Source organism: Nannobrachium achirus, assembly GCF_963921795.1.
Source record: "Nannobrachium achirus genome assembly, chromosome: 13".
In the NCBI taxonomy this organism is placed as follows: Eukaryota; Metazoa; Chordata; class Actinopteri; order Myctophiformes; family Myctophidae; genus Nannobrachium; species Nannobrachium achirus.
Window position 1 is genome coordinate 5,989,837 of NC_137833.1, and position 14,733 is coordinate 6,004,569.

Consider the following 14,733-nt stretch of genomic DNA (forward strand, 5'->3'; position numbering starts at 1 on the left):
ACATAACGTTTAACCCTCTAAGGCCTGCATTAAGAAACACTTGAAATAAAAAATTGAAAAAAATCAGATGGTGTTGTAGGAGTCCTATTCAGAGGAAAATGTAATGTTTTTTTAAAAGAAATGTTTTTGTAAGATTTTATAGCCATAAATCATAAATCATGCTCTAATTTACATATGGGGGATATTTTTCACAATAATAACATATGTACATGTTCTAGACATTCTAATGATCACCAAAAAAAATAGTACAGGCATTTTACTTATGTTTTTGTGAGGTATAGCTTCCATGAAAAAGTGAGATGTTGTTCGTCAAAACTCTGGAATTTCAGCGGGTGTGGCGGGTGTGAATGTCAGCCCCTGTGGGGGGTATTTATATGCAAATATTGTGGCCAATGGCATTGTAATACTAAACAATAGAATCCAATGGTGGTGTTTAGGTGGTAGGGGGAGCTAAAATAAAATGATTTAAACCTTTTTTTGGATAAAATACAAACGTTGTAATATTACAACCGTGGGCCTTAGAGGGTTAAGTGTATAGAGGGTATCTGCACATTTCTAAAGTGACAATTTAATGACTTTTTAATACCTCTAAAATGACAAATTAAACCTTGGCCAAATTGTCAAATATTAGAGGCAGAAATTGTGAGAATACTGGGGTCTGAGGGTCCTCCCCCAAGAACTTAATCTTAACATATATATTTTCATGTGTTCTATTGAATTCTGCACCAATGATTCGCCATGCAACTCCTTGCAACAAAACAGTTCTAAGGTCAACCGCACCAAAGCAACTCTTTGCAACTGCCATAATGGTTGGATAATCATTGGTGTCGGGGCATGACATTAAGGCTTGTCCTGTTGTCAGGGACAACTAATACATCTTTAAAAGTACCCTATGGCTCTTAACCTCGCCTACCAGTCTTTCTGAGAGAAAGCCTGGTGTTTGTTCACAACAGGCCGTTTGGTTTCCGCCTAGAGCGCGCAACCACTAGAAGAATCGGCGTCGCTATGATTTGGTTCCCTCCGTTTGTTTCCACAATCCTTATTAAAATGCTCGAGTAGCCTCGTGTAGTCTTGCCAGTCACTAAAAGTTGGACTAAAAGATGCATATACCAAACGAATTTTTCAAAAGCAAAACTACTCCGCATCAAGGAGTTTATTAGGTAGGCCCTAAAAGTATGTCCTTGAGCGCAGGGGAATATTTTGGGTTAAAACTGAATCCGGTTTGATCTTTCCGGCAAATTGTAGTCCTTTTAGTACTACAACATGACGTTTTGTGGTTTCCGCTCCAGACCGGTTACAAACCCGAAAAGTGAAGTGATCCCAGACTATATGGCTCTTGGTTTCACCTTTTCTGTGATGCTCCTAGCAGCTTTGTGCTGTATGCAGACTGGAGTGGAAGGGGGCAAAGGGGCTTTTTATTTATTTGTTAAAAAAAAAGGACAAGTGAGTGGGAAATGTACTGCCTCAAAAAGTTGATGTCAAGCCCTGGGGGTGGTTTGGGCTAAGAGACTTGAGATTCTGAGTGATAGGGTAGTGATCAATTATCGGACTCAGAGATTCCATAATCTTATCCTAGGCTGTTCTCTATATAGTGGGTTGGCTTTACAAAATTATCGAAACGAAGCGGATAAAAGCGCTTAAAAGTGGGGCTAGAAATGGCCCCACAAAACGATGGTTTAGTGATGAGTCATCATTTTTCACAGTTTTTTGGGGGCCATTTCTAGCCCAAGGAAAGCTTTTTGTGCAAAATAAGCTTGCAATGGATTCAAATCACGACAAACCCGTAGTTAGACCCCTCACATCCTACTTAAAGCAGATTTTTTTTCTGGGTATTTTCCTCCTGTATAGAAAGTCGATGGGAGCCCAACTTGATATGGATAATTCTATGGGTAAACTTCAAAATAAAGTCCTAAAGAAGCCTAAAAAAAAGTTTGGTGCTTTTATCTGCTTCGTTTCGATAATGTCAAAAACCAGGTATGAGTATTTTTCAAGGCAAGAAAAAAGCTTCTACTAGAGTAAGAGACATATGCTATGAGTGACATTAATAGCAAGAATAAGAGAAGGACAGGTTGATAATATACATTTTGTCTACATAACATGTTTCCCCAACCACAAAACAACAACACCAAGGCACTGTCACCACCACAGGGACAAGAAATAACGTGATATATAAAGATTTGTATTTATTTATTATTATAATATCTTTTTTTAAACATGTGACAGTTGTGACACGATGGAAGCCGATTCCATTGGTCATCTTTAGGATGGTAGGCTATTGGGAGTTGTAGTCCACTATACTATTGGGAGTTGTAGTCCTCTGGCTATTGGGAGTTGTAGTCCACTTGAGTGTTGGGAGTTGTAGTCCATTTGACTCACATGTGTAGAGTGTGTTGAAGGGATTTCAGAGTTATTGTTTTGTTTTGTTTTGTTTGACTTCTCTATCAATAATGTCGTTTAGTTTCAACTTTGACGTGCACGCTTGTGCAGGAGATGCAGCTGATCGTGTCAGTGATGGGGATGAAGAGGTTCAAACAAGTGTAAATGCGGACAACAACTCAACTACTAAACATGTGAGTCAGTGTTGAACGTTGTTGCCTCTGGATAGATGGTTACAACAGCGTTGCTTGTTGCTGTCGGCAAGCGGCACCCGGAGTACGATGAAGATTAAACTTAAAATGTACTTGTATTTATTTATGCATATTCTCCTGATGTGCTAATAAAGCCTCTGATATCCAAGCGTAGCTCATGCTAGCCAGGTGGCTAATTAAGGCTAAGTGTCACTGTATCAGTGTATCTATCATCTTTAGTTCACAACAATCTGAGCGATATAACCTTCACATAAACACAACATTAAGATCTGTGATCACACACGATCACATGAAATAATGATAGAAAGAAATTGACTAACAATTCTTTAACTCCATATCCCTGATAATGGCCATGACCGAGCAGGGACTTCGTGGCGCAACGGTAGCGCGTCTGACTCCAGATCAGAAGGTTGCGTGTTCAAATCACGTCGGGGTCAATTCTTTTTTTTTCTTTACTATTATTAATTTTCTTTTATGAATTGAGTACAAAGGACACAAATGGAAACAAGCTTTGATTGATTAATTGAAGCCTTTATTGTCAGTTTGCATAGGAAAAGGTACAGTTTCATGACACAGAATAGATCACTGGTACAAGGTCAACTAAAAAGATAACACCTCAAAAAAGCTTCTGGGCTTGTTTTAATTGGTGTCCTTTTTTTTACTTGCAGAAAATATCAAGAAAAACAGCCATAGGCTTTCTTGGGTTTAAAATCCTCCCAATAGTAGACCTTGTATTGAACTGTACTTTCCTGTGCTTTTTTTGTGCATGGATTGATTGATTGAGGTATTTATTATTGCATAGTAAAAGGTACAGTTTCATGCAGACTGCTAATAAAGTATTCAATCAAACAGCTGGAGAAACATTATCTTTTGATATTTTGGAAACATTTTAACAACACTCATCTTGTAAGGCACAAAATGTATTCAGATGGGATTTTAATTTGGGGCCTTTTGAAATATAAAATGGGGCTGCATTGGCTCAGGGGTAGAGAAACCGTCATTAGAACACAGAGGGTTCCCAGTTCGATTTCCCGGCTCCCCCCAGTGTTGAAGATTCCTTGAGCAAGACTCTGACCCCCTAGTTGCTCCCGGTGAGCAGGTTGGTGCCTTGCATGGTTTCCTCTGCCATCGGTGTGTGAATGTGTGTGTGAAAGCACCTTGGATAAAAGCACTATAAAAGTGCACCATTTTAAAATATCACTGTTTGAGTATTACAGCTCTAATCATGTCTGTCCTTCCTTTCATGTTTTCCAAGACAACGACAGACGACAAAGCAGCAGAGCCGGTCAAAGAGGCCAGAGAGCACCATCCCCCGGCGGACCCCGGGTCTCTGCTGGACGAGGACAGTGTGTGGGAGACGGTGCGCGTGGGAACGCTGCCTCCGCTGCACTTCCTGAACGAGACGGTGCTGGAGAGGACGGCCGAGGAGAGGCAGGACCAGGAGAACATTCTGTCTCGCACCGCGGCTCAGAGGTCGGACCTGATCTCGGGGGTGTACGAGGGCGGCCTGCGGGTGTGGGAGTGCACCTACGACCTGCTGGAGCTGCTGGAGCGGGACGGGGAGACGTTCGGGGGCAAGGCGGTGCTGGACCTGGGCTGTGGGGCCGCACTGCTGGGCATCCTGGCACTGAAGAGAGGAGCCAGCCTGGTCCACTTCCAGGTAGGACTGCAAATGTTTTTAATAAAATTCTTAAGCTGGGCGCCAGTGGGCGGCTGTAGCTCAGTAGGTAGATCGGGTTGGCCAATGATCCATGGGTCGGCGGTGCAAATCCTGTCTACATGTCGAAGTGTACTTGGGCAAGACACTGAACCCCGAGTTGCTCCCGGTGAGCAGGTTGGTGCCTTGCATGGTTTCCTCTGCCATCGGTGTATGAATGTGTGTGTGAATGGGTGAATGTAATGCACATTGTAAAGCGCTTTGGATAAAAGCGCTATATAAATGCACCATTTACCATTTTTATTTATAATTATAGTATTATTTTTGGGCGGTGAATCCAACATCTGGCGTTGTCCAAAGTGTGTTAACTTGTACGCCCAGGTTCACATTGGCCAAGCTTTCACATGACGCTTAATTAAATTAACTCATAAATAGCACAGCTCACTTCACACTAAGTGTGATTTTCTTTTTATAGGCAAATAGACATTGCTTTTTGTTTTTATAATCGACTATTACATCGTCTTATGAACCACTTAATACCTTTTTCTTACCGACTACTTTCGTTGTGAAACAGTGTCGCACAAAAGTATCCAATCTAAAAGCGCACGCATTGTTGTTGTGACCTTTTACATTTTGTCCCTTTTTCTTTCTTTTCTTTTAAAGAAAAAGAGCTTTATCCCACCCCCTACCCCATCAAGAATGTTTAGTACAGATCGCTTTAAATAGATTGGTTTGAATAACAGTTGCACCGCTGCTTCCAGGATTACAACAGCACGGTCATCGACCAGCTCACCCTGCCCAACGTTCTGCTGAACTGTGAAGAGGAAGAGGAGGAGGATGATGATGATGATGATGAGAGCGAAGAAGAGGACGGAGAAGAGGAAGAAGACTTACCGGTACTTAGAGAAGAAGAAGAAGAGGATGAAGAGGGCGAGGGGAAAGAGAAGAGGGTGAAGGTAGGGATGAAAATGTCATACATTTGCCAAAAAATAGTCTCTCAAGAACGGACTGTCTTGCTGAAATGAAAAGGAACAAAACAGGGATGGCGCTGTTTTTCCCTTTTTATTTGACAATAGTTACCAAGATTGGCCAAAAAATAGCCGATCTACAAGCACACAACGACGCGTTGTGAGCTTGTAGCTATTTTTTGGCAAAGAGACTTGGTAGAGTGTGGGGGGGAAATACTATGAAGTATGTGTTGTTTACAGGTCAGTTTTACCAATTATAGGGTTAAAGTCAGGGGTGGGCAATTATTTCTTTCCATGGGGCCACATAAACAACAGGCCAAAAGGCAGTGCTCCCCGCAAACTAAACATAAGGCTTTACCTCCGACTTAATTAAATACTTAGCAGTCAAATGTTTGTGAAAACCCGGCATCCAACATCGACTTCTCTTTTTTTTTAGCCACTTTAGACATTTTTGATGGGTAAGGTAAGGCAGGTCGTCTTGACTCTTGACCAGTCTGACCACCTGCTTGTTATTGAGACAACATCCAATAAAACTTCAAAATGAAAGAAAAATAAGCTTTAGTCCATGCATGAGGTAAAATTAGAAAATGTGTTATTTTGTAATTTGCCATTAACCCTACAAGGGCCGGTCAGAGTGAACCAAAGGGCCGAATGCGGCCCGGGCCACACAATGCCCAGGTCTGGTTTAAGTGGTACTGCATATGCAGCTCGGCAAATAAAAGGTGAATTGATGACGGAGGATGATTTAAATCTCCACAATACGATTATTGTGAGTGTTTTTGTTTTTATCACGTTAAAGGAGCTATAGTCAACTTTTTCATTGTAGGGCCGACACTTTGTTTACATCCTGGTCTATAGACTAGAATGTAAACAAAGTGTCAGTCTGACAATGTCCAAAATGATTATTTTATCATTATTTTACGCTTTTTGTGGTCATTTCTGAATAGAAACACATATACTGTATGAAGCTTATTTTTTTTAATAAAATATTTTCAAAACATTATTTTTATTTTAGCATCCGTTTTTCAAGAAAAAGTTGACTATAGCTCCTTTAACAGCGATTATCATCCCATCCCTAGGTGAAGCAAGATGAAAGTCCAAAGGAAACCAACGCCAAGAAGAAACGCGAGTCAGATGATGGCGAGCCGGCGCTTAAGAAACGAGCCCTCGAGCCCTCCTCCTCCTCCTCCCCGTCCTCCCAGCATGCATCGGTGGCCCGGTGCCGCTTCTTCTCCGGCGACTGGAGCACGTTCCTCGCGCTGCTCCTGAAGGAGGAGCCTTCGCCCAAATACGACATCATCTTCACCTCGGAGACCATCTACAACGCGGCGTACTACCCGGCCCTCCACGACACCCTCCAGGGCCTGCTGGCCCCCGGCGGCCTGGTCTACCTGGCCACCAAGGCCCACTACTTCGGGGTGGGGGGCGGCCTGCACCTGTTCCAGGCCTTCGTGGAGCGGAGGGGCGTCTTCTCCGTGGAGCGGCTGTGGGATCTGGACGAGGGCCTGCAGAGGCACGTGGTGGGCCTGCGTTTCAGAAAGACAAAGACCTCCTGAATACTGTAGCAGCCAGACTTGTTTTACTGTACAGTAAGGGCAGGGGTCTTCAACAGGGGGTCCGGGGACGCCTAGGGGCCGCCAAACCCTTGTGTGATAGGATAATTATTTTAAATGAACAACTTGAACCCTCGCATCCCTATACTCTTGAGGAGAACTTTAGCCAAAAATAGCTGATCTACAAGCTCTCAGCGCCTCGCAGCTGTGCGTGCGCTCTCCACTCTTACATTGACTGGCTGGACAGACGTGAAGTGGTAACAGTAGACACCAACGTTATCCTGTTGGATCCAACATTATATAGGAATTAGGATTATTATTTTTATTCAGTGATGCTGGTTGCAGTGGAACCTATAATATTAACATCAAAACAAAAGCAGTATTAAGGGAGAAAGGATAGTCCAGAGTTCGGGTTTTGTCCCTGCCGCTCTCCGGTCAATGTGATGACGTCATCAAATGATAAAGTCGACTTCAACGCAGCTGAGTCGACTTGATCACGAGTCGTTATTGCCCTACTGTACAGTCAGTATATTAAGTGCCTTAAATTTAAAACGTTTTCACCTTTCTTTTTTTTTTCAAGGTGAATGTTTTTTTCACTCCATCGCACAAGGGTGTCGCGTGGAGTCAGCGACGTTGGCTTGTAGATCCACTCTGTTTGGCAAGCAACACTCTCGTACTACGGACTATATATTAGGCCTCAGCCTCCTTCCATAACATGGCATATACTAGGGCATTAACCAAAAAGTCGACAAGTCGACTTCATTACACAAGTCTACTCCCACCAGAGAAAGTTGAAAAAAAAACTAAAGACGTATTTTTTCATCATTATTTTTGCTCCATGTGTGTGTGTGTGTACAGCGTTCAAACAGTAGGATTGCTTATTGTCAAGGACAGAATGATTCTCTCCTTTTCCAACTGTTTTTTTTTTTTTTTTTTTTTTTTTTTTATGGAATTTAGCACAGGGTTTCCGGTTTTGTCCCCCCATTCATGCACGGTCTGACGAAGTCATCATCAAACAATAAAGTCGACTTCAACTCAACTTTTTACTGAGTCGAGTCAACTTGTAAAAATCACAAGTCGTTAATGCCATAGCATATACTGTATGCTAGTTTGCCGGAAAGATGAAGCCTTAATTAAAATGTGTAACAGAATAGGCTGTGTTTATAGCACAGTCTTGGATGGTAATAACTCTAATCCATATGATTTAATCATTGTAAAATAGTGTTATGGACTCTTTTAAACCCTAAGGGTTATTTGAGTTTGTAAACCCAGCACACTGGATCTTCATGCTCCCATGGATATTTATTATAAATTATTATTTTTCTCACCAATAGGTCTCAGTCTGAGGAAGAGCTAGTAATAATATATATATATATATATATATATTTCTTTTTTTGGTTGATGCCTTTGTAAACGTTTCTATTTTAATATGAAACATGTATCCACATGAACCCTAGCATCCATATTCTGGGGTGAACATTCTGTGAAAATGGAAGATCTACAAGCTCACAAGCTTGTATATCTGCTATTAAGATATTTGATGTGGGGGGGAGGGACCAAGTACAGTAGACCCCTGGGGAACTCTGTAGGCTTCATTACTTATGACAACCTACGGGTGGCGCTGTGTGAGAGTTTGAATGTAATGCCAATGTAATGGAGGAGGTACAACAATAAAACATATGCTGTTGCATTCTCATCTCACCGTAACTTGCTTGTCGGTGACCTAAACTATAGGGCTGGGTGATATGACTTCAAATCAATATCACGATCATGTCAAACCTTTGCTTCGATTGCGACTAAATAATGAACAATTTTTATTTCAAATGGTGACAATGGCAGGTTTTCTTTTACACCAGCATTGTACTACGAAGTGTGATATAGGGCATAGCAGTGGCCGTGGTTTTCTGGTGCCACTCAAAAATTATTTTAAAGGACAACTTTTCTTTTTTTTACAACAAGGGTTCATATTTTAGATTGTAATTAGAGAAAAGAAAAGATGAGTGTTAAAAAAATGTCATATACAGCTTTCTATTGTTTTAGTGATTTTAGTGTTTTGATTTCAGTGGGTGGGGGCATGCGTACAAGTGGCTAAATATGTATTTTTAGACACAATAAGCCGGCAAATTCTTTGTTACTATTTACACCAGCCCCCATAAGTCACATCTTCCCATGAAAGATTGCGGTGCATCTTGGGAATGGACTTATTGTGTCTAAAAATACATATTTAGCCACTTGCCCCCAACCTGGTTAAAATCAATAAAACGATAGAAAGAAGTAAATGAAAACATTTTAACACTCATCTTTTCTTTTCTCTAATGACTATCTAAAATATGAACCCTTGTTGTAAAAAAAAGAAAGTTTTCCTTTAACCCTAGAATCAAGCCATTCAGGATCCTGGTGAATCATGATGACCAAAACACTTTTGATTCTGTGAGAAAAAATATATATAGGAAACCCCACTAAACAAAGGGTATTTAATGTATTATATCATATAATTAAATATTCTTCAGAGAATCAAAGGTTTTATGGTCATGGTTCACAAGGATCATGGATGGCTTGATTCTAGGTTTAAAATAATTGATATCAATATTTTTGTAAATCTCTATGGGAAAAATGAATGCCAGATCTTTTTATTGTATTATATTTTGGCACCACAAAACCACACCCACTGCTACTGTATGCCCATACAGCAAGTGCTTAATTAATCAGACTAATCGATTTAGTCGATTATAAAATATCTATTACGCACTTATTTGTGTTGATTCAAGACAATGAACTATTATAAACATTCCACGTGCTTGTGCAACATTCCGTTAACCTACATGAGCAGGATTAAGTCGGTTAATTGGCTCTATAAATGTCGGTTTCGATATACTCTCATCTCGGTGAGTTTCCAAGCACCTAACCTACACCGTTCCTCGCCTGGCTTCCTACACATTTGAATATGTCTCCAGCGTGCCAGCCAGCGAAGTGCAGTTGAAAGGGGGTTCTTTTCGGGGTCTTTAGATGCATGCGGGCGGAGGAGAGAAAGGAAATGGGCTCGGTGACCTTTTGCGAGTGATTTCCCCAGCGTTCAAACAGCCGCATGAAAGCCACGCTTGTTACTGAAGTCCGGCTGCAAAATGTCAATTGCAATTTATCCCACCGGCCCAAGGATGTAGTCTGAAAGTGCATTCTTAAGAGTCACTGCACATCAATGAGTGTGTGAGGTTCTATGGGGTCTCTTGTATCTCTCTGTTTTAGTAATGGTCCCACCACACTGTAAAATCATTGAGTGTTGTTGAGTGTGTATGGAATGGTACCAAATGGAACCCATTCATCCACTCTTGTTACAAGCTGATGAATTAGCACTTAGGATTGTTGTACTGTGCGTGTTTGTGTACTCTAGGAATGTACCGTCAGTTTGGTTCATGGAACTATTTTTAATCAAGCTGCGTCCACTTATCTCTTTGTACGTACAGTCAAGTGCCAAACAGATGATCTAATACACTCAGGTGTGTCGTACCAAATTCTGGGCCCTGGGGTACAAGGATTCACTGAGGGCCCCCCCATGAATGTTCTTCATAGGGGGAGGGGGTTTAACCCATTTAGACTGGGAACGCATTATTTTGTGCTTTAACTATTTAAAAATAGCAGATATACAAGCTCACAGCGCGGCACCGAGTGCCGCGCTGCGAGCTTGTAGATCTGCTATTTTTGAAAAAACATGAACATTTGTGCAAGTCTGAATATTTCAAATCCTTCTTCTTTATGTCAGTGGTGCTCAAACCTTTTCAGGGCAAGGACCCCCAAAATTATATATATTTGGCCACGGACCCCCCATCTCAAAATATTTAGTTCCAGGGACCCCCCAGAAGCAAAATTTGAGTTACAAATGTTCGCTTAAAAAATACATATATTCAAAGATTTGCTTTTCAAAAATAGCAGATCTACAAGCTCGCAGCGTGGCACTGTGAGCTTGTATATCTGCTATGTTTCAATAGCTAAAGTATAAAATAATGAAGGCCCCTCCACCTTGGACCCTGGTAACTCAAGTCCCACTTTCCCCCCCCCCCCCCCCCTTGTGACGCCCCTGAATGCACTGAATGTACTGTACGAGTAGATGTTGTAAAGTATTTGTTTTAATGAAGGCCCATCCTCCATGTGTGAGTTTAGACTGAGGCTAGAGGAAGAAATGTGATTCTTCTGGGAGGTGAACAGAGTGTGGAATCCCCTTTCTTCTCTTCACATCACAGGAAACCATAGATTTAAGCAGACAGGGATATTTTGGGGAAGTTTATGTTCAGTATACCGGACCAAACCGGTTTCTAATATCCCCACTTACTGTATCTGGTGATGATAATATGAGGAAATAATGTAGTTGTTTAGACATGGTCGTTGTCATGACGGGAAACTTTGTATCTCCATAGTTTTCAACTTTATTAATACAGTATTTTCACAAAATGTCCCACAGAGGTAGCAAAAATAACTGATCTGCAAGCTCACAATGTGTCGCATTGGGGGCTGGTGAGGATATAATGTAGTTTAGATCATGTTTGTTGCCGGGCAAAAACCTTATGTACTGTATCTCTGATATCTGTTATGCCTTTATTGATAGGACAGACTGATAGGAAAGGTAGTCGGGAATCGAACCAGCGACACACTGTCTGGCTACACTGAGTTTATGTGGTATATGCGCCTGGACCGGTAGGCACCCCATATGTAACAGAGGTGATCCAAACCTCCCCACCTGGCTTCGAACCCGGGTCTCCCGCGTGAAAGTCCAATATCTTAACCATTACTGCAAAGGGATATCCCTATGGAACGAGGGCAGATCCTAGACTTTTCGGGCCTCGACTCTCTCCGCCATCTAGGATATTTCAGCTTTATTTATGCTGTATTTTTTGCAAATTGAGGCACTGCAGGAGTGGTAGCAAAGGTAGAAAAAATAACCAATCTACAAGCTCACAACACACTTGTTTTATAAATATTTAACAAATAAAGCATTAACAAGATCTTGTTACTAATTAATAACCACATTATGGATCCATTGCGACACAGGGACTTTTTCCATTTCCTGAAAAACAACGTTTTTGGACATAAATGACCGATATGGGACTTGCCAAGAGGTGAAACAGCACCAATAATAATGTGTTGCTTTTATTAAGACAATGGCTCATAACTTCCTGATTCAGTCATGTGATTGTTGTACAGTAGCTATTACTGTATGGTCTCATGTCACACACGAACACACGCACGCACGCGCACACACACACGTCATCAATGTCCATTTTTAACAGGAGCCTGTGGAGTAAACAAGGTTATTTTTTTGTTTGGTCTCTTTATGAAACGTGTCTCAACGTGTCTTGCGTGTCATTTGAAACACCTGAATTGACATCCCCCCCCCCCCCCCCCCGTCCATACAAACAGCTCCTGAATGGGCCTTATCCAAAATGTATCAGACTCTGACGCAAGCCATAAATGACAAACACGATGGAACAAGTATTTTTTCTTGGAAACACCTATTGTGTCACCTAAGCTCAAACATGATAGAGCATTTTAAAAACGGCCCACACAAATGTTGTGGACACAATTTCCATGTCGCTGGATGTGCCATACAGAGTTTCACTCTGACACTCACTCACACACACACACACACACACACACACACACACACACACACACACACACACACACACACACACCAGACAGGGTTTCTGTTTGCCTACGTCTACCCGGCATACTGCAGAATGTATGCTTCGTCATCACCTCTTCTTCTCTACAGCTGTTCATGGCTTGCGGGGGAATTCCTGGTTCCTCATGCACACACGTACACACACACACACACGCACACACACACACACACACACACAATCACTTGCTCACTCAGTCACACATACAGAGCCTTTCCCCTGGTTGCCTTATGGGAACAGGGCCGTGATGGAAGAAGTATCCTACTCAGATTCTTCTACTTGAGTAAAGGCAGCAGTAGCACAATATAAAAATACTCTGTTACAAGTATAGAGCTTGATCTAAGGGACATTTAGGGGGGGGATATGTGTTTTGGTCTGGCTGTCTCCTTTAAGCAGTTAATGTATGTTTTGTATTAGAATCTAAAAGTGACCAGCATCCAAAAGCTGTCAAATAATTGAGTAAGAAGTATAATATTCCTTCGCCCCTGAGAATCAGTGAAGTAGAAGCACAAAGTATACCACTCTCAAAGCAGCAAAGTAAAAAATACCAAGTAAAAGTACCTCAAAAATTGTATTTATGTGAGAGTACTTGAATAAATGTACTCCACACCGCCTGAGCATGGGGCCGGGCCAGGACGGTTTTCCTCAGAAACTATTAAGCAAGATTATTTGAATAAATGTACTGGGTTACTTTTCCGCCCTCCTGAGCATGCATGGGGCCATGCAGGGCCGGGCTCATCAGGACGGTTTTCCTCAGAATCTATTATGTTGATTCATGCTGAGGGGGCGTGCTGCGTTCACTCCCCCTGCTTCCTCCTTACTGGGAAGTGACTGTCAGCCTTACCGTCCGTACCGTGCCGTACACACACACACACACACACACACACACACACACACACACACACACACACACAGGGAGGCATGAGGAGCAGAGGTAGAGAGGGAGGGAGGTAGAGAGAGAGGGAGGTAGAGAGAGAGGGAGGGAGGGAGGGAGGCTGATGTGTCTGATGTGAAAAGGTGGTGCCGTGGTTGGTGGTATTTAAGGGTCTTTGGCTCTGAATGTCAGGCAGTGATGTTGGATCCTTCCCTGGGACTGTTGGTGGGGGACATGGGAGAGCGAGCAGACCAGGACCCACGCAGGTGAATTCTAGGGAAGGGAAAGAAATCCACTGGCTTGCCTTGTTGTGAGAGAGAGAGAGAGAGAGAGAGAGAGGGGATTTTTTTCATTTTGGTGTGGATACTAGTCTGACTCTCTGCTGCTGATGCAACACTGGGACATCTTTTGTTGAGGTGTGTGGGAGCACTCAGCACTGCTGGGTGTTCTCTATAAGTTTGACTGATCAGGTGGAGCAGTGTTTTTGGGAAGCCGCTACATATGAGGAAATACGGTGTATTTGCCGGTAGATCTGGAAGGTAAACCAGGTGAAATGACTGATATGATGATATGGTAAGTATTTATAGCCAAGAATAACCACTATACCTGCGTGTTGTTTTACATTCTTAGATGCCGGGTCATGTTCTTTCTTGATCAAGATCTGGAAGATTGCCTGTGTACAGTGAGCTACAACATTTTTAATATGGAAATCTGGCTTAAATTTGAAATAATTGCTTGATTATTACCGGTAGTAATACAAAAGAATATTTCAAATGGGGCAACAACAACTTACAAGCAGCTGTCAGTGCACCTTGTAAGTCATTAATGTGTGATGAATGTGTTTAATGACTGTGTCTTGTTCAAATTGGTTGGTGTAGAACGGAACGGGGGATGCTTTGATGGGGGAATTCCTTGTAACAAGGCACTGGAGGAACTGGTTATTTCCCAGTGCCTTCTTGGCGGCGAGAGAGGAGTTTCCTGGCCGTGTTCAGGTGTGGCCTTTCCACACAAAGTTCATTGTGCTGTGGTGGAATGCACTGACTCTACATTACACTATGACCGAGATAGCATGAGTGAATCAACTAATCCTGTCAGATATATTTATGACTCCAGTGATTGAATGAAATGAGTGATTACCATATAATGGCTTTGTTATACTTGAACCCATAGGATGCCTGTTCTTGGGTGTGCCGTGGGAAATGAATGACTGAATCTGCAAGCTCACTGTGAGCTTGTAGATCGACTATATAACATGAGTGAATCAACTATACTGAATCGACAGTTATGACTCCAGTGATTGAATGGAATGATTTGTTACCATATATAATAACGGCTAAATCGATTCAGCTCACTTTGTTACTTGAACCCTATAGAGTCCCTATTCTAAGGGCGTGAGCTCATTGTGAGCTTGTAGATCGACC

At 42.1% G+C, this 14,733-nt stretch overlaps 1 protein-coding gene across 1 annotated transcript; it reads left to right on the plus strand.

Annotated features, from left to right (window-relative positions):
- Window positions 1-2,374: 2,374 nt before the first annotated feature.
- Window positions 2,375-6,769, plus strand: mettl18 (methyltransferase 18, RPL3 N3-histidine; the record flags this gene model as incomplete). Its single annotated transcript, XM_080740092.1, has 4 exons — window positions 2,375-2,570; window positions 3,844-4,248; window positions 5,007-5,201; window positions 6,293-6,769. The coding sequence occupies exons 1-4, from the start codon at window positions 2,448-2,450 to the stop codon at window positions 6,767-6,769; spliced, it is 1,200 nt and encodes a 399-aa protein (XP_080596218.1). The 5' UTR covers window positions 2,375-2,447.
- Window positions 6,770-14,733: the final 7,964 nt, after the last annotated feature.